This window comes from Acanthopagrus latus, chromosome 4, assembly GCF_904848185.1.
Source record: "Acanthopagrus latus isolate v.2019 chromosome 4, fAcaLat1.1, whole genome shotgun sequence".
NCBI lineage: Eukaryota > Metazoa > Chordata > Actinopteri > Spariformes > Sparidae > Acanthopagrus > Acanthopagrus latus.
In genome coordinates, this window is record NC_051042.1 from 15255413 (window position 1) to 15275749 (window position 20337).

Genomic DNA, 20337 nt, shown 5'->3' on the forward strand with positions numbered 1-20337 from the left:
GTAGAGAAAATATAGGTGAAATAAACCTTTTACAATGAAAAACTGTGTTATTGGTTTATAGAGGTTTTTATTTTTTTATTTTTTTTTGGGGGGGGGGACTTTGCAATAAGTTTATTTTGAAAAACGTTTTGAATCTGTGACCGAAATGTTGCATTTATGAAAAAGAAAAAAAAAGAAAAGACAATTTTAAATTAAGTTGACTCTAAGATCCTGAGCATTTCAATATAAATGTTTTTGATTAAAGGTCTCAGCATCGTCTTAATTGAAATTACCTGCAGCACAATTAGAACCAGGGGTTAACACTTATTATTTTATTTGCTGCTCAACAGCAGTAGCTTCGGCCTCTTCTCCCTTGATCAGCTGACAGACATACAGCCGTCAGACTTCTCCTCAGCCTCCTCGGGCCTTAACATTAGTTCACCTTAAGCAGAAGGCCAATTAACTTACAGCCTCTTCTGTCGAGCCATTACACTGTTTATACGGTTTGTGTGCACTTCTTGGTCGTAAAGTTTAATAGCATCGCTGTGGCCTTAGTATGAGAATCAAGCAAGCCGTTAATACTAATGATTTAAATACTGGAGTGGAGCGGACACCGATCAGGCGTCCAATAACCTTAAGACTGCTGGGGGGAAAAAAAAAACAAAAAAAAAAAACAAAACAGCCAGTATCCGTGTGTAAGAGGATGTTCTCAGCGCTGATCATTAGTCCGGTGTAAATATATATCTTTGTTTATGGCAATATGGAAGCCGAAATCATGGCGGGTACGAGGAGCTGGCAGTAAGTTAGATACTGGGAATACAATTGGCTAATCTTCTAATGTACCTCCGCGCTTTTGATGCAGTTGAAGGTGTTCGCAGGCGGGACAGGGGTTGGACATTACCTCACTCTGAATGCTTTCTGGGGGGAGAAACGAGCGAGTAATTAGCTGATTAGAGGCCCGTCAGAGCAGCTCAGACTCCAGCCAATCCCCGCTCGCACCGGCCCTTGCAGGGGTGGAGGAGGACGTGCTGATGGAGTGAGACTCTCTCACACACACACACACCTCTGTTTGTCTGAAGCTGGTGTCGAAGATCGGGACTGGACGCGATGTTGCAGCGTGACGCGTTTGGGTGCTTTTCTAGGAAATAGATGGAGAGGCGCGCGTGTAAACGGTAATTTAAAAAGCTTATTTTAAAAAGTCGTCAATAAGATACAAGCTGAGAATGTCTTATATGTATTTATAACTTATCCGTCCAGACTGCGTTTTTTTTCTGAGAAGGAGAGCGCATGAGTTTGTGAGTAGAAGAGGCTCCTGCGCGCTGACGCACGGCACAGGTGCGCGCCCGGCAAAACTTTACGCGTTTACTCTGCAGTTTCCCACCTTCAGCGAAGCCGTCATGGAGAAATCGAGAAACTTCAGAATTGACGCCCTGCTCGCAGATGAGACCAACCGGGTGAGCCGAGACCTCTCCCCGGGTCTGAGCAGCGACAGCCCCGCAGGCAGCCCGGTGTCCTGCCGCCGTGCGGACACCCCGTCCCCGCGGGCCGCGCAACTTCAGACAGGACTAATCCCCAAACCGGGTATCCTCAATCTCCCGCATCCAGGACTCGCTTCTATTCCCGGCATGTATCCCGCACCCATGTACCCGCTGTCAGCGCTGGGTGGCCAGCACCCCGCGTTCGCGTACACGGGCTTCACACATCTAACACAGTCCTACCCAGAGCACCTGAAGGCGGCCGCCATGGCGGGGTCTCTGCCCCTGGAGCACTGGATCCGTGCTGGGATCATGATGCCGCGGCTGCCAGATTACAGCTGTGAGTATAAACATACACGAGTGTTTTTTTAAGGCCCATCAGGCACGACGGACAGGTGCGAAATGTTTGTTTTTGAATTCTTCAGAGACAGAAAAAGTGTGTCAGTTATGAACCGTTTTCTGTTATCAGTTCAGCAGGAAGGAGAAGATTTAATGAGGCCGGTTCACCTCTGAAGAGCCGCCGAGGTGTCATAAACTCATTGAACACGAAGTGATTGTCAAATAAATCTCAGTAACGTTTCGACAGAACAAGATTATTGTTATTAGGCCCATTTTAAGATTAGCTACAGTATGTATATATAATCATTTGATGTAGGAAGCTCTTTCTTGTTGGTTTGTTTTCTTGCTTCATTGTCAGAATAATCAAAGTCACGCGAACTGATTCAGTATTTAAATTATATCCGATGATTTGATTCCAGATTGATTCCATCTGTTTTATAAAAGATTAATAAAATACAAAAAAAACAGGAATTTTGTTTATCGAAGCTGGAAAAAATACATAATACGCAGTAATCATGATTTACAGCCTATCTTTAAAAATTAAGATTTTCCAGCACTCTCTGTACATTATCTCACCCAGGGTAAAAAGCGGGAGATGTTCGTATATTTTGTGTCAGTGACAGCCACATATTGTCCCGGTCAGCCTCCGTTTACTGCTTATCTGTGTGTCATATTTTCATTTTGGCCCATTTATTCCTCCATAAACGCCAACCTGATGAAAATTGTCTTTGTGTGATGAAGAAACTATAAACAAACACCTAAAACGTCCTGTAGTTCATCAATAAAATCCCAAAAGCCTTCATTGAATTTTCATTAAGTTAATGGCATGCCTGTGTTTTTATGGCCTCTGCGCCCACTTCTGCCGCGTCCCCCCGTCAACAATAAACCGGAGTAAAGCTATTACAGTTAATGATGGCCACAGAGTGCGGGCATATGTGTGCCTGTTCCCACCCACAACATTACACTGAACTTCCTATGTCCTTGGTATATTATAAATAAGACAACAGTGGCAGTTATTGGCCAAATATTTCAGACTCATTCAAGACCTGAATCTTCTCTTATGGCCACATGTTTCAAAATAACTTGGATTATTATGTGTTGAGGATAAAATCTCCACAAAAAAAAAAACCGAACAAGTGACTTCACGAGGATTTGTTGGCCAGTGTCAAATAAGAAACAAGTTGTCAAACCACCGAGCCAAAGGCTGATCACTCTTCTGTTCCTCCTCCAGCGGGCCCTCAGTCTGGTCTGTTGGGGAAGTGCCGGAGGCCTCGCACCGCCTTCACCAGCCAGCAGCTGCTGGAGCTGGAGAACCAGTTCAAACTCAACAAGTACCTGTCCAGACCCAAACGCTTCGAAGTGGCCACCTCACTCATGCTGACTGAAACACAGGTGAGAGAGAAACCGGGTCCACTGCGCGAGCCAGCGGCTTCGTTTCAAGGGAAACATTCACAGAAATTAAGAGTGAGGGGAGAACCCAACATGATGAATACTCCAGAACAAACACAGCACAGTCATCCAGAAGGATTACAGGATATTTATCAGACTCATACTGAAGTGAATAAGAGCAGGCACATTTCTCGGATGACTCCTGTGGGTAACACACTTCTGTATTTTTTATTTAGAAAGTCTGTGTGTCATCAAAAATCTCTTCTTCCACAGTGTCGAGGCATGCAGCAATTAACACAAAGGACGAATAACACAAATGTGATGATAACATCATGAATAACATTTCTATTCCTGTTGTGTAAAAGATTTAAAACCTAAAAAACAACATAAGCAGCACCTTAAAAAAACACAAGCTATATAAACCATCTAAATAACAATCAGTCAGTAGCGTATGGGAGCCATTAAAAAATACATTCATTGAATATCTTTTCACTCTGGGAAACTGGGAATCGTACCTGGTTTAAAACTGATTTCTCAACATAATGTGGCTGTTAAAAATCATCTCATCAACAGATTTAACAAAGAGGGGTCAATATATTATATGAAATAAAGGGCAAGCAGGTTGTATAGAGGAGCACATTGTACAACAGACACATTTTGTGTATTGATGTTTTATCAGCCTCAGCTGCTGAGTTTACCTCACAAAGAACAGAAGCCGGACTTCCTGCTCTGCGCGCCAGGTTGTTTATTCATCCATTGTTTATTCCTTTCTAAATCTCCTGATGTTGATACATTAAAACTACAGTGTATTTGATCATAGATGGCGAAATATTTTAAAACTCACCACGAACCAGAGAATTTTTAGTTGTTGTTTTTTTACATTGTTTAAAAGTGCACTACGTAGTTTTGTGCATGACATTCACACCTGAACAAATGAACAAAATGTCATCAAAAGGATATCACAGTTTCCTTTATTTAAATTTCATATTTGCAGGAAGCTTCGTTTCTCTTTAAACATTATTCTGGGCACCTAATTACACTCTGAGGACGGTTTATTCAGTTAAGAAAGAAATAAAATATATGTCTGAGTTTTAATTCTTACCTCATTCATTTTATAAATATTTCCTTTTCTGATTTTGAATTTCTTTCCAAACCTATGTAGTGCAAATTCAAAGAGGAAAACAATTTTCTTCTGAATTACAAATAATTTTGTATTGCTGTGTTAGAGGTATTTCACTATTTCTTGACTCTGATTTGACTATTAAAGTAAGTTATTTGCTTTTTTATTGTTGAGAAAATGTGATATTGAGGTCAACATATTTCTCTTTTTATACAGCATCAGTCCAGTCAAGTTTATTTATAGAATCTGAGACGGTTTTACAATCAGAACAGCTTTTTTTTTTTTTTTGAAGATAGAGAGTGACTTCTAACAAAAACATGTATTTAAATATGTTCAGACAAACTCTATACTATAATTTCTTCTGATAACCTTTTCTTTACTCTGTCATCCCTCTCACAGGTTAAGATCTGGTTCCAGAATCGGAGGATGAAGTGGAAACGTAGCCGGAAAGCGAAGGAGCAGGCCACCGCCTCGGCCCAGTCTGAGACACAGCGACTGCGCGGCGGGGGAAAGACAGCCACCAACAAACCCGACGAGAGCAGGCGAGCCGCGAATCCGGACGACGGAGGGATTGATCTTGATTTGGAGGACGGCGAGGAGGAGGTAGAGGAGGAGGACGAGGAGGAAGAGGAGGAGGAAGAGGAGGAGGAGGAGGAAGCGAGGCACGGTTTTCCTGTTGGGATGCCACAACCCAAGGACTTCTTGCAGCGTAGCACCGACATTGGCTACAATCCCCACAGCCCGTTCTCTGATGATGGGCTGGAGGGGGTGCAGGTGGGAGGAGGTGACAGGAAGATCGGGGCGGGACTGTGAAGAGACTCCCAGAGACGTTACAGAGACATTTCACTGGGACGCGTCTGTGTTTGAGTTTACCAGAGAAGATCTTTGTCTTGTCTGCTCTGTGAATGTTTATGTGCTCCAATCAGGACGTTTGTTGGAATCACTAATCATTCACACGCTCGCAGGATCGTGACACACATGTACTGTGTAAACCGTCTCTGAATAATCTCATCTCTAAGTACTGTACATTTCGTAGCATGCCGAAAAGAAGATTGCTCATTTCACCCCTAAAAAATGTAGCCGTTTTCACGAGCATCTGCCAAATCACCATCCGGTCACTTTGTCTTCGCTCCATCCGCTGACAACCTGGAACTCAAGGAGGCGAAGTGAGACAAGTGGACTGTGGTGCGTTTCAGACAGCGTGAGAATGTACAGTGGGTGCAGCCTGCCCTGCACCATGAAGACATGTCAAACGTTGGTGAGAACGTCCTCATTTACTTTTGTGCATTTTTTCCGTGAATAACAATGTTTTGGTTTTTTTTTGTTCTCGATGATGTTTACGAATTTGTTCTTGTCACTTACATGTAAATTAACCTAATTTATTTGAATGATTGCAAAGATGAATCATACATGTATTTATCTGAAACTTGTTTGTGGTGTAACTGTGAAATTAAAAACAAATACAGCTTTGAGGAAATAAAGAAGAGCTGAAAAATGAACCGCGTTTTCGATCGATGTTCCTGATGAGCGATTGGATCAGTATCGACTGTCCTCAGGGAAGTTGTCGTGCTGTTCTTGAAGTGTGTGTTTCAATTTAAGATGAAGAAGAAAAGGACAAATGAGAATATCCACACCACCATACAATTTAGTAAGCCAGGAAAAAGATTTAGTAGCACTCACGGTTCCCTCATCGGAGTCGGTTGGTTTTTGGTTAAATGAAAACAATGTAGATTTGTAAATGTATGAATCACTTTTTGTTTAACTGTCGATCTCTTTGTGAAGGACCCAGGTCGGATTTCCTGCAACAGAAAACCTAAAGAATGTGTCGTTACGCGTGTTCTCGATCACCTCGTCTCAGTGCCTCTCTCCGCTCCGCAACAATAGCTCACATTAGTTTTGAAATTGAGTCCACTAACATTAAATAGGAACCCGCCTCCAGCACAACACAGAAGACCCAAAGAGCTTTGTGTTCCCTTTATTGATAGGACAGCTGTAGAATTAACAGGGGTGTGATAGAGGGAGGGAACGACATGCAGGAAAGGGCACAGGTCAGACTGGAGCCCTGGGTTTCTGCAGCGACGACACGGCACCTGAATGGAAGGAGTACGGTCTACCAACTTAGATACCAGGGTGCCCAACCGTTAGCTTACTCTGAAGAGATGTTCATGTTTTGTTCCATGACATAGAATGCATCAGCAAATACCCTACACATGAATAGTTGTTATGCCTTTGTTAATCCAAGTGGCTAAATGAGACTACAGATCACATAATCATGCCGAACACAGAGACTCATCTACTTTAGTTGCAATCTATTCTAACTGTATCTTCTCAACTTGTAGACTGATCAGTTTATAGCAAAGTATGTAGAGTTTAGTGCTTACAGCCGGTGACATTGGAGCCACGATATACATTGTTTATAGCCTAACATTAGCTTCTTACTTCTGCCGATTTAATTTCAATTCAATAACCATAAAATTGGTGCTGTGTTGGCGACAGATCTTATTTTATGCAACAATCCAAATCACAATGACAAAAAAATCCCAAAGGCATTTTGACGAGGGATCCAGGATCCACTTCTGGGTTAGCCTACAAAAATGTGTCATCACTGCCGCTCCCTATCACATAGTTGCAGTATGTCAAAAAAAAAATACCAGGACATTGAACTGCATCCGGTCGCATTTGGCAGTCACGCAAGCCAGCATGCTCTTCTGGCCATTGTGACCCTCTAATGTCTGTGCAGCAGAAGATTCGTCAGATCAACTGAGCGGACGAGAGCAATGACAGCTCAGTTATGTTGCAAATTTCTCGCTACAGACTGATGGATGTATAAGCAAAACAGGCCAAGTAAAGGCATTATTAAAAAGTACGTCATTTCTGAGGGCAGCTGCAGTGTGTAGCTGCTGAAAGTGAAAAGAAAAAGGATGCAATGTGAAACATTGCAAAAGCGTCTGCACACAGCGGCGTGATCCCAATTTTCTAACCTGCTTACACTGAGAAAGCTAACATGCTAAAGTCTAGCAGGCGCAAGGTTTACCACATTCACTGACTTAGTTTAGCATTTTAGCGTGCTAACATCAGCCAATTAGCACTATAAACAAAGTGAAGGTCATTTGTTTTGTTGGAATTCAGCCAAAAACCAAAGAAGAAGACACCAGGTGGATTAACAAAGTCAGTCATGTTCATCTCCACTGAGACGTGATTGGATGAACAAAATTTCATGCCAAAAGAAAGAAATACCACAAAGGTTCATGAAAACTTCACTCATGGGAAAAAGGTCCATGTTTTCATTAACAATCCAGCATTAAAAGACAAAAAAACTGTCTTCCTTCACATCGTCTTCCTCTCCTTCCTGTTCTTCCACAGCCACTGCACTCCGTCTGCTGTATCACATCAAAAGTAATTCTCAGTGAACTGTTTTAATTTATTGCAAAGGCTCTCAGATATTAATTACTCAGTGGGGTTTACTGATAGCCAAATAATTAAGTTAATGAAGAGGAAGTAAAGCAATCAAAAGCCTGATGGTGATGTCACACAGGCCCAATTTAATTTGCAGGAGCAACGGCGTGATGAGTGTGTGTAACTGCGGCGGGGCGTTTTTATTGGGCGGCCATGTAAGGGTTGTGATTAAAGAGCAGACTGGAGGACATGCAGCGTGGTGTCATTTAGCCCCCTCTCAGACCACAGTCACATGTTTATATAGTGATTAAATGCATTCTTAACTCGGTGGACAGACACCGGCCACCTCCTCTGAAAAAAAGAAAACAAAGCAGGCTGTGCAAGGATCGGAAGTAATGCTTTTAAACACTGATGCAAGAAGCTTAGTCGTGTGTTCAACTTAAAAATTATAAAGTAGATGAAAAAAATATTTTTTCAGAAATGTTTTCCAATATCAACAATAATCTAAGAAATGATTCACATCTAATCTAAGAAAAAATCCACAGAGTTTCTAGCAGAAAGGCTTCAGTCTAAGTGTTAAAACTCATTTTAGAGGGAGCGAGGGGCAGAGACTTGACCCTCTCAATGACCTTTATCACAGAAAACATTTAATTTGAAAGTCATATATTAATATGCATTGAAAACACTTGCACTAATTAAAAATGCAAAACAAGTTTTTAAATATTAGTTCCCCCTCTTTTACACCTCACACACAGGCGCTCAGTATCCGGGTGTGGTAGCACTGCTGGCTAACCATGGCAATGAGCTACATCGCAAAAGTTAACTGAGGGCAAAATATGATATTCGTTGTCACAAAACAGTTGGTTTAAGCTCAAAAACCACTTGGTTTAAGCAAGGAAAACATTTTTTCAGTTTTAGCTCTAAATAGCTACCTGTACGTCGCGTTCGGGTGTCCCTGAAAACACAGAGCTTTGTCACCACACACAGCTGCAAATGGCTCGACTTCCCGTAGACTTCCCGTAGACTTCCCGTAGTAGAACATCCGGCTAGAAGGAGTCTGGCATTCGCCTTAAAAATATCCAGTGGTGTCACATTTACAAATTTTGAAACAAAATACAAAAGTCAGTTTGCCTGATAAACATGTAATGTAAATGTGCTATTACACGTTTTATGGAAATGTAAACATAGTAGCCACTGTAGCCTCTGATGTGCAGAAAATATCACTGCTAACATGTTTTGTTTTTTAAACTGCACTGAAAGATGTGTCTGGGTTTATGACCTTCACCTTAATAATGAAAACACATTTAGTTAGGACATCGCTGATTCGTTCAGAGAGATAATCTTCACTGATGAACGCCACTTTTGTGATTTTTAAAGCATTTTTAAATTGCTAGAAGCAAAAAACTAATGTCGGGCTATAAACAAACTACGCAGTGGTCACATTATTTAAACGTCACCACCACTAAGTGTCTTACTACACAGCTACCGTACAGGTTTTTCTATAAACTGACCAATCTACAAGTTTAAAAGTTAAGTTAGTGTAGTTTGTAACTAAAGTCCACAAGTAGATAAGAATCAGTGTTGGGTGTAATGACGTTTAACATCTGCAGCATCTGTAGTCTCATTTAAGCGCTTTATAGTGAAATTGTGGAACGATTAACGATGTATTTTATATCACAGAGCAAAACATGCAAATATCTTGAGTCTATGGTGAACACAGACCATATTTCAGGCTTTCTTCCAAAAATAATTAACAGACACCGCCCTGATCACCAGATTAAGGATATCTTTAACACTCACATAAAGGACTTAAAGGAATTTTCGTTGAACTTTTCAGACTTGATTTAATGGAGAACAGAATTCATGAGAGGCCGGCAGCAGACTGAACCTCGATCTGAAACTGTGGCTTTTAATTTGCCTGATGAAAAATCATGCGAATCAATAGGAGCTCATTTAGTTGTGTGACTTGTCAGCCGCCGTGACGAATGCCATCTGGCCCGCCTTATGACAGGGGCCCTCCTCTGACACAGTACAAAAAAATCACAGCTAATTGATAAGGCAGCGGAGCAATATATGGAGGTCATTGATTCTGTTTCTCCTCTAATTTAATCTGAATACACCAGTCACGTTGATTAAAAAATCCCCCCCGGCGTAAATAACAGTTATTGCTGATAAATGCTGTCAGTTTTCTCGACAGCCCGGCTCGACACAAAAAGTGCTGACGGCCTCCCCCCTATACTCTTGTCTTTTTTAAACCAATAATGCATAGTGAGCCCGTGTCTTTCCATAAAGACGTTTCACTGTCCATTGAATCACTCAAGTCACCCCTGAGATGTCAGCCCGGCCCCTCACACACACGGCGGTTACCAGAAACTCCCATTTTCATAGCTGGACAAATAAATCGGCCTCTTTTTTTAGCTTTGCCGGATCGTAAATCAGAGATCCCCTTTAAGCATTTACACCCTGTAGTTTAATCAATCAGCAAAAATGTCGGGCTCATTACGTAAATATGAACAGATTGCGCGATCTTTTAACGTAATCACACGTATCGGCGCAGGTTTGCCCGGGGCCCTGTCCTGTCACTTAACTAATGGGCGAGTCAGGGAGGAGAGAGTGACGGGCCCCAATAAATTCACATCTGTCCGACTTAAAACGCTGTTCCAAAGCACGGAAAAGGGCCCGTTTCTGCCAATAAAGTTTATTGAAAAGGGCGTGGCCGAGGGGGAATGTATTCACGAGAGTCGTTTATTGTTGCAGGAAATGTATGTTACAGGTGTTTCTCTCTCTTTTTATTTCTTCTTACAAGTAACAGAGGATATGGTGTCAGTGTAACCTTCAGTTCTGCTGATGAGCGACAAGATTTAACCTGCAAAAAAACCAAAGGAAACACAAATCCTGTTTGTGTTTGTTTCGGGTTTTTTTGTGGGTGACATCAGTTTGATCAGACAGTAAATAATGCACAGACAACAGCTGGGGAGAAATAAGAAAGATTTTATTTAGCCATCATGACATCTTTGATACTGACTGATAAAGTGCACCGGACTGTTTCCTGTGGCGTTTACCAACAAAGTCCATGTCTGCCCTCTTGTGGTAAAATAAAAGAAGACGCCATGCCTGACATGACCTAATTTTTTTATTTATCGTGAAAAAAAGGCCTACAGAAGACTTTATGTAATAACAAGCTGAACGTATGTCCATACGTTTCCTCAAATAGGCTTTTTTTTTTTTTTTGCAGCTACTGGTTGCTGTTTTCGCTTTTATGAAGCTTCCCCATTTTTAAATAGCCAACCAATAACATCAACTGTTTATTGAGGGATAAAAACAAGCTGCTGTAAAATACAGGTCATAATTCTAGTGTTAGATATCCCCAATTGATTTGTAATTAATAACAGGCTGTCTATTGTTGTATTATTGTACAAGTGATATTTTTGTTCTATCAACAGATAAATGTCCTATTTCAAATGTGCTCAATATAAGATATTAAATTATAACTAGTTATGTTTAGGATTAGAAATAACAATTATATCAGTTTAACTTCTTGACAGGTTGTGTTTAAAGGAAATCTGTTGTGATTAAATGTTTGGGTTTTTTTTCTTTTCCTACAGTGTTTTAAAGGTTCTTGTGCATGTAAAAGATCTTGAAAGTTAAAAAGGCCCAAGTCCACACCAACAGAAGCTCCTCTCCCTCACAGAAAACACTGCTTATGAAACAGTGAACAGAAGCAGTGAACCCGCCTCATTTATTATATATTGCACATTTACTAAATACTGCACGCGTCTTGTTACTGTATATAATATGTTAATCTCTGTTCAATTTTTTTTAATTAAATCAATAAAGGTACATCTTATCTTATATAAGATGTGTGTCATCACATTACATCACCATGTTACTCAATGTATCATTTCGGGCGAGCGTCTAGTTTGGCCCATAACAACTGATTTAGCACAGCTGCTTTGTTGTTCTTATCTGTGCTGGCTCAGGCATATGTGTGCTGACCTTCTTCTTCTTCTTCTTCTTCTTATCTTTTTATTTATTTTTATTTTTTGTCGTTCTCGTGCGACCCAAATAGCCAACATTTAATACATTTATGGCTACATCTCTAACCTTCACCCCTTCTTCTACTCCTCTCATATATTTCCGCTCCTGTCTGCGCATATAAAATGCGCATTTTGTGCGCCGCTTGGCTCTTAGAGGTGCGCTTGTGTGTGAGGGGCGGGCCGGCCTCAGCAGGGCGGGTCTTTGTAGTTTTGAAGCACATGATAGAGCAAATGAAAAGCGTGTAGAGTTTACTCTCAAACTCCACATCTTCACTCTGCAGAGTCTGCTGGTTGAACCGAGTGCAGACTCATCAGAAACCCGCTGCACATCCACACAGACGGCAGACAAACACTGTGACTGTGAACATGGCCTCCTCAGAGCTCGGTAAGACTTTCTTCTTCGTTTAATTAATTCGCTGTCGTCACTATAAAGTTTTCCTCTGCGACATGCAGGATGGATGCTAGCTCTTGCTAACATTAGCCAGCGTGCTCATGGTGTCTAGCTAAAACACACCTTTATTTCTCCATTTAAAAAAAACAATGCATGTGAATATTTGTTCAGCCTCCTCCTCGTCTCTCCTCGCAGCACTTTTGAGTGTGTCAGACAAAACTGGACTGGTGGACTTCGCCAAAAGGCTGGTGGATGTGGGTCTGTCTCTGGTCGCCTCAGGTGGGACAGCCAAAACCCTGCGTGATGCTGGACTGGCTGTCAGGTGGGTGCTGAATAAAAGTGAAATCCAGTGTAGTTTTGTTTTTTGCCCCCTCAAATTCTCAAAATCCTGTAGCCTAGCCACCTGTTGATGGCCTTCCTTCTCTAACCTGTCGGTGTCTCTGCTGTGTGTCAGGGACGTGTCAGAGCTGACTGGACACCCGGAGATGCTGGGAGGCAGAGTGAAGACCCTCCATCCTGCTGTCCATGGAGGCATCCTGGCCAGGAAAACCCCCTCCGACTCAGCAGACATGGAGAAGTTGGGCTACAGCCTGGTCAGGTGAGAGAAGCCCTGCAAACCACTGGAAACACAAAACATTTCCATTTTACATAAAGCCTTACCATCTTCATAATATGGTGGAAATGTTTCTTTTTATGCACAACAAACTTACAAATAATCACTACAGAGATGAATGAACTAACACACAGCATGTGTAAGGTGTGGCTGCCAGGCAGATCACACTCTAATGTGGTTAAAGTATCCACTTGTGTTGTGCTATTATGAAGCACATGTAGCTGATTTAGAAGTCAGTTAATTGGAGAACTGCTGTTCCTGCTTTAAACTGATCTTGTGACTCTTATTTGTTCAGGACTGGAAGAATGTGATTAGATACGAGATGTCACAGTTTTGTCTTTGCAGAAAGAGACTACACACCTGATAGCGACAGAATTTGGCCCAGATTGGATAATAAGATCAATGTCTTTGTCTTTTTTCTCTCGGTGTGCCTGAGTTAAAGGTTGAATGGATCATTTGGTTAGGATGAAAGAATAAGTATGAAGCTCAGACTGAAAGGCAGCTGATGTTTGTAAAGGGATTCACACTGATACCATAAAAATAGGTTCTTGCTTTCGGCCTGTAGGCCACCATGAAGCTTCAGTGGCCCTCCACCTTAGAGACATAGAGTCTGTTTAACATGCTGTTAAATCAAAGCCAATAAAATGGCAGGAAATTACTTCTCAAATGAGAATATTAGCTAACTCTTTATTTTTTAAAATAAAATCTAAATTGAGTATCCTGGGTTGACAAAAGAAGCATTGGAAGATGTCTTGTGGGCTTTATCTCTGTTTTTATGCAAGACAAAATGCTTAATTGATAAAATGATCAATGAAATTGATTGTTTTCCTTGCAGTTAGATTGTGGAACAGAGAAGCCTGCTGTTGTTTATTCCATCTGAGATGGACAAAATAGATGAAAGCTAACTGATTAATTGGAGTCAGTTTCTCTGACAAAGCGTTGAGTGTTGTTTTGCCCACAACCTTCAGACACGAACTGTGAATGGATTCAACAGCATCATTTTGAGCACATGAGGATCCATGTGCACAAAGCCTCACATGGTCTGTCTAATCTTTATAAAGGGCCCAAATTAGGTCACGCATACTCAACCAATATTTTACATATCACCCAATTAAAATAAATAAATAAGATAAAATAGTCAAACAAGTTTCTCCATCGAGTCGAGGTCGAGTCTTGCCCTTATCATGAAGACATTTTCTAAAGCTGCAAGGGTGCACTTAAAAGGGATTTTTTTTTTTTTTTCATCTTCATGAAGACTCTTGAACTTATTCTGCATTTGCTCATTCTAAGAGTGGTGGTGTGCAACCTCTACCCATTTGTGAAGACTGTCTCCAATCTGAGTGTCACAGTGGAAGATGCTGTGGAGCAGATCGATATCGGTGAGTTGTGTGGAGAAGATTGCTTGCATTTCATTTCAGGATAATAAGCTTAAATTTGATCAAATGTGTATAAATGATGATGATGATGCACGCCACCTAAAGATAATCCTGTCACATTGCATTAAAAGCTATATTTGTTCCTCTTCAATAATAATAAAGATGCTATGATGATGATTACTATTCTTCTCAGGTGGTGTAACTCTGTTGAGAGCAGCGGCCAAGAATCATGCTCGCGTCACTATAGTGTGTGATCCTGCTGACTACTCACTGGTTGCCAAGGAGATGGAGAGTTCAGGAGACAAAGATACAGCCCTGGAAACACGCAGGACGCTTGCCCTCAAAGTAACATTGCAGCTCTTTCTTTCCCAAATAATTTTAAGTATAAGACTAATACATTTAAGGTAACTTCTGGTGCACATTAATTTACAAGAATAACAATATTTCTTCCCCAATTCTTAACTTTTGGAAATGCATAGGACCTTTTAGGAAGGGATCGGAACCAGAAAGCTTTACTTTAGAGCAGAAAGGATTTTGAAAATTGTTTTAAAAGTATAATTGAATAAAAATGCACCAGTTTCAGCTTGTCAAATGAGAATTTATGCTTTTTTCTTAGTTCTCTGTAATGAAATGTCTTTATGTTTCAGACTGTCCGGACAGTAAAAAGCAACTTTAATATTTCTTTGACTTTGGAAAATTATGATTAGAAATTTTCCTTCTAATCATGGGTACCTCAACATTTGTTAATCCATCCTGTCACTGTTCAGACTTGTTCCAGTCTAATCTCCGTTCTAGCAAACGGTTTGGAATAAGAGGTGATTCATGCCTTTGGCTTTCTAAGGAATGTGCCTCCATCTTAAAATGACGGTTGCACAATTGTAACGACATGCTGATGGACTGTTACGAAACACATTAAAAGGCAAGGAGGTTTCTGAGACAAAAGTCAGTAAAATAATCTATATGTTGATCATTTCACTGAGTTTATGTCACCTAATTGTGTCTTGGGTCAGTACTGATTGAAGCCTGTGCTTGCTTCTTTTTGTCGTTTCTCCTGCTCTTACCCTCATCTCCAGGCAAAGTCCAGTTCAGGACTTTTATCACTATGTTGACATTTGTGTTTAGGTTACAGAGTTGAACTTTTGACAGCCTGTGAACTTTCTTCCAATAGACACACTGAACTGAACGAGTCGAATAGATCTGTTTGAGCTTAGAAATGGCTTTGCTGTGGGATGATGCCTACAGAAGAAATGCAGACGTAGCCGTCATTATGTTGCCACAACCTTGTATGAAGTTCTTAATTGTCTAATGTTAAATTGTAAATGTTTTGAGATTTATATCCTGTCTTTGGTACACAGTCGAAGATGTTGTCTTTGTCATCTGCCTTCATTTTATGTTCCTTGCTCTTCAGGCCTTCACTCACACGGCACAGTACGATGAGGCCATATCAGACTACTTTCGTGGACAATACAGTCGTGGTGTTTCTCAGCTGCCTCTACGCTACGGCATGAACCCTCACCAAGCACCCGCCCAACTCTACACCCTACGCCCAGCTCTCCCCCTCAAAGGTAGACCCACATAGCAACATGTCAGAGTTGGCATTGTTTAGCAGTTTGTCTAAAAAGGAGTTATTTGAACTTTTGGGAAATATGATTATCACCCGACTGGCAATAGCTTAGCTTTCCGCTGGACACAGGGTGACAGCTAGCAGCTAGCTAGCCTGGATCTGTAAAGGAAACAAAGGAACAGAATCCACCTACCATCAAATCAAAAGCCAACTCAGTAACATAATTTAGAGTAATATGATATAGAGTTTGCACAGTTTGTACAAATCAGAATGTAAAATTGACAGTTCATCATCATTTAATCTCCTGCCTTGCGACTACGTTAAGCAAAGAAATGGTCCACACAAAAACCAGTATGAAAGCAACAAATTGCTCTTCTATGGGTAGTAAAGTGTTGAACTAAAACAATATATAACATATTAAGATGCTTGATTTTTTTTTTTTTGTGGAATTCAGAGTCAGTGTAGCTGTTTTCATATTTTCAAGACTTGTATTTAAAGGACAAAATGAGAGTGGTATTGATTTTCTTAACAAACTTTCTGCTTGAATTTATATCAATGTATGTTAACTCGTGCTTTTGTCCAGACCAACTACCAGTGATTGCAACAGAACCACCAGCACAGCCAAGATTATGTTATGAATAAAACAGCAGGGGTTTTGGCAGTTGTGCCTTGCCATTATTCCCAGATTAGAGCTAACAACAGCAGTGTTTCCCCAACCCTTTATTGAGGGAAAGCGCGCCCCCTCCTGAAAGAAAAGGACAAAGCACGCGTCTTATATGTGTTTCACTCTTGAGCTGTGAATGCTCTTCTCTCGTGTTTGTACCAAGCGTGTAGCTTCTATCTGCTTGCACACCCAGCAAAGAGGATCTGGTTTGATTGACAGTAGCCTGAGCTGAAGACTGACACATTCTCTTCTAATTGTATTCTTGCTTCCATTTCTGTGACTGTCCCCTCTCAGTTGTCAACGGTTCCCCTGGCTTCATCAACCTGTGTGACGCTCTGAACGCATGGCAACTGGTCAGGGAGCTAAAGAACGCCCTCGGCATGGCTGCTGCCACTTCCTTCAAACATGTCAGCCCTGCAGGTAAGGCCAGAAGAGACGTTCAGACTCACCCTTCCAAGTATAAATGTAGAAAATGAAGTCCCTGTGTATCAGTAATAACTCTTGACACATTTCCTTTGAAGGAGCTGCAGTAGGAGTTCCTCTGACTGAGGAGGAAGCCAAAGTGTGCATGGTGCATGACATGCTAAAGGATCTGACTCCTCTGGCCACGGCCTACGCCAGGGCAAGAGGTCAGGAGCAATGAATTGTATATGACAGTACATAACATGTTACCAATTACTTCAAAACATTATACAGATTTTAAAAAACTTCAAATTGGCTGCGTTATAGTGATTACAAGATCATGTAGCATATTTCCTAGTCTATGAACCCTCTAGAACCCGAGCTCTACTGTTAGTGGCCTTTTAAATTATCCTAGGATCAGGAAAAAAAGCCTACATTAAGGCACCCTGTTGCTATAATCCTATAAATCTCTGGAAGAGCCATCCTAAAGACCTGAGGACAGCAGAGAATGTTGGTATTTTTAAAAAAGCAAAACAAAGCCCTACCTTTTTCCAAATCTGGCTTTTAATTCAACTTTATTTGTCTAATTATGTGTTTTATTACGATGGCGTCATCCTTTCCTGTTTTTGTTGATTACTCTCTGTGTGGACTGGGGTGAAAGAACTATTGTTTTTCCACTGTGAAAAGTGCTGTACAGAAACTCTTATTGATCTAATTTTATTAACTCTTTCGACACCCGCAGGTTCAGACAGGATGTCTTCTTTTGGAGACTTCATCGCTGTGTCAGATGTGTGTGATGTTCCCACTGCCAAGATTATATCAAGAGAGGTAAAATCATGTGTCAAAGAACAAACTCTGATAAAGTTGTCTTTTTGTTGTGGAATTGTTCTTGTTCATGATTCAATTTGATTTCTCTCAGGTGTCAGATGGCATAATTGCTCCTGGTTATGATGAGGAGGCACTGAAGATTCTCTCCAAAAAGAAGAATGGAAACTACTGTGTGCTTCAGGTGAGAGATTTCTGTTGATCCTAATTTCTGTTTTTAAATACAGATATTGCATATTAGAGCTAAGTTTTTCTGATTTAACAATGTATATTTTGTCCCAGATGGATCCAGACTATGAGCCTGATGAGACTGAAGTGAGGGTGTTGTTTGGTCTCTATCTCAAACAAAAGAGGAATGGAGGCCTAATCGATAAGAAATTCTTCAGCAACGTTGTCTCCAAGGGCACTGTGAGTGTTTACTTCTTGTAATTTAGGCTCATTCTGCTTTGTCCTTAAAGAGCACTTCAACTTTTATACAACATACCTGAAGTATTGTTTGTGTTCTCAAGCTCTCCGAGGAAGCTGTGCGTGACCTCACTGTGGCCACCATCGCTGTCAAGTACACCCAGTCCAACTCTGTCTGCTATGCCAAAGATGGACAGGTGAGAACAGGCTGCTAAAAGGAGTAGAGAGGAATCTGGCTGGACTGTGTTTTTCTCAAAGGTTTCCTGTTGTCTGTATTTGACAGGTTATCGGTATCGGCGCAGGTCAGCAGTCTCGTATCCACTGCACACGTCTGGCAGGTGACAAAGCCGATAACTGGTGGCTGAGACACCATCCTCGTGTCCTGGACATGAAGTTTTGCAGTGGAGTGAAGCGAGCAGAGATGGCCAACGCTATCGACCAGTATGTGAGCAACACCATTGGAGAGGTAAGATGAGGCAGATAAAGTATCAGTTACGGTAAAACGGGGGGGTTAGGGGAAATAGTTGGCAGGAGGAGGAGCCTTACCAAAAATACACTTACTTAGAAAAGAATGCTGAATTTTTTTAATTTATTTTTTTTAAATCACAGTTTCACAGGCTTCACTTGAGCACAAAAAAGAATGTTTCTTGTAGAGGAACTATCACACAAAGAGTAACATCACTTGAGCAAATCAACTATTTTGTCCTATTGAGACACAAATAAAATGACATTGAGCCACAGTGCAGACTTGATGCTCACAGTAAGTCATCTTTGATTTTGTAAGCTGATTCTGATTGGTTTTTTTTTATAAAGTGGTTAACGAAGTAGTGTAATGTTATCCATGTCTGTGGCTGGTCTTTGTAATTGGATTAGCCACTGCTCTAAACAGAACTGGGGTAAGTTGGCAACAGTAGACATCCCACTGTTTGAATAAATCAGTTTCGCAATGGCTTTCAGCTACACACAGTCCTTCTGTCTGCTCTGTGTTGATCGATTTTCAACGTCACATCTTATCACAGAATGTGCCAAATTAACGAAACGTCTTGTATTGTGTGTATTTTGTGTCAACAGGGCCCAGACTTGGCAGTTTGGAAGTCAAAGTATGATGAGGTGCCAGAGCTCCTGTCAGAAACTGAAAAGAAGAACTGGATCAGCTCCCTGCAGGCTGTAGCTGTCAGCTCTGACGCCTTCTTCCCCTTCAGAGATAACATAGATCGTGCTAAACGGGTAAATATAACACACCTCTCACAAAAGCATCGATTTATACCATATACACCATAAAAATTGCATGGGAATGGCCTACAGGCACCTTTTACACACCAACTGTCACTTCTATTTTGGAAGCCATTACTCCTGCAAACCGTGGTGTACTGACGAGCTTGCCAACCATCTTTACTCTCATTTCCTTCCTCTGTGTCTGTCTGCAGAGCGGCGTTGAGTACATCGCAGCTCCAGCGGGCTCTGCTGCTGACGAGGTTGTGATCAATGCCTGTAACGAGCAGGCCATCACCCTGGTCCACACCAACCTGCGGCTCTTCCACCACTGAGCACCTCAACCCTTTTCCAGGCGTTCTTTAAACTCCACTCACAGTTTAGCATTATTAGGGAGTCAAAGTCTGTCCAACATTCCTGACACTCAAAACATTCCTGAGCATCTTGTGTAGAAGTTACACATGCACTGAAACTTCTTTGTAACACGTTATCTGCATTCTCGACCTGTGGTCCTAACATTAGAGAAAGAAATACAGATACTGTCGATCACTCTGGATCACTAGCATGTAGTGTAAAATAAACTCTTAATGACAGTTCATGTGCATCCTGTCTTTTTTCTTTTTTTTTTTTTTTAGCCTCAGTAGCCTCTCTGCACATGACACTCTTGGTGGTCGGTCCATCATTTTGGTCCAGGCTGAGGCTGATGGGAATGTTAAACCAATGTACAGGGGCAATAATAACTTAAACCTGATGATGGCGCCAGTTAAAGATTTAGGGGACTGCCAAAGTGATTAAAAGTCATTCCACATGGGCACCTGAATGACTGAACAAAATATCATGATAATCCACTGAAAAGTTTAGATATTTCACTACATTTTCAAAATATTACTCAGCTGGGGGCGCTAGAGAAAAAGTGTGCACTTGCAGTGTCCGTGGGGACCTCAGTGCTATTTAGCAAAAACTAATAGCAAGCTAACACACTGAGCATTCTGTTTGCTAAACATCAGCATGTTAGCATGCAGACATTAGCATTTAGCTCAAAGCACTGCTGTGCCGAAGTACAATGTCACAGAGCTGTATGGGTGTAGATTAGGTTAAAGACAGTTTGATATTACTATGTGAACGGTATCAAATTTTATGTCAGGGAATT

The 20337-nt window shown here is 41.2% G+C and overlaps 2 protein-coding genes across 2 annotated transcripts; both read left to right on the plus strand.

Annotated features, from left to right (window-relative positions):
- The first annotated feature begins 771 nt into the window (after positions 1 to 771).
- mnx2b (motor neuron and pancreas homeobox 2b) lies at positions 772 to 5801 on the plus strand. Its single transcript, XM_037094230.1, has 3 exons — positions 772 to 1794; positions 3025 to 3185; positions 4702 to 5801. Exons 1-3 carry the CDS (start codon positions 1377 to 1379, stop codon positions 5113 to 5115), a joined length of 993 nt encoding a protein of 330 aa, XP_036950125.1. The 5' UTR covers positions 772 to 1376; the 3' UTR covers positions 5116 to 5801.
- A 6145-nt stretch (positions 5802 to 11946) lies between these two features.
- On the plus strand, positions 11947 to 19783 carry atic (5-aminoimidazole-4-carboxamide ribonucleotide formyltransferase/IMP cyclohydrolase). Its single transcript, XM_037096676.1, has 15 exons — positions 11947 to 12120; positions 12322 to 12448; positions 12581 to 12724; positions 14030 to 14118; positions 14309 to 14460; positions 15524 to 15680; positions 16638 to 16763; positions 16865 to 16972; positions 17488 to 17573; positions 17665 to 17754; positions 17853 to 17978; positions 18080 to 18172; positions 18259 to 18441; positions 19047 to 19202; positions 19403 to 19783. The coding sequence occupies exons 1-15, from the start codon at positions 12102 to 12104 to the stop codon at positions 19520 to 19522; spliced, it is 1776 nt and encodes a 591-aa protein (XP_036952571.1). The 5' UTR covers positions 11947 to 12101; the 3' UTR covers positions 19523 to 19783.
- The last annotated feature ends 554 nt before the right edge of the window (positions 19784 to 20337 follow it).

What these genes read in the sequence shown, in the direction of transcription:
- atic (XM_037096676.1), top strand. An exon ending in TGTGGAGCAGATCGATATCG is followed by an intron (nt 14,119 to 14,308) that starts GTGAGTTGTGTG and finishes TATTCTTCTCAG; the next exon opens with GTGGTGTAACTCTGTTGAGA. An exon ending in CAAACATGTCAGCCCTGCAG is followed by an intron (nt 16,764 to 16,864) that starts GTAAGGCCAGAA and finishes TTTCCTTTGAAG; the next exon opens with GAGCTGCAGTAGGAGTTCCT.
- mnx2b (XM_037094230.1), top strand. Translation starts at nt 1,377, where the DNA reads ATGGAGAAATCGAGAAACTTCAGAATTGACGCCCTGCTCGCAGATGAG. An exon ending in GCGGCTGCCAGATTACAGCT is followed by an intron (nt 1,795 to 3,024) that starts GTGAGTATAAAC and finishes TTCCTCCTCCAG; the next exon opens with CGGGCCCTCAGTCTGGTCTG. An exon ending in TCATGCTGACTGAAACACAG is followed by an intron (nt 3,186 to 4,701) that starts GTGAGAGAGAAA and finishes TCCCTCTCACAG; the next exon opens with GTTAAGATCTGGTTCCAGAA.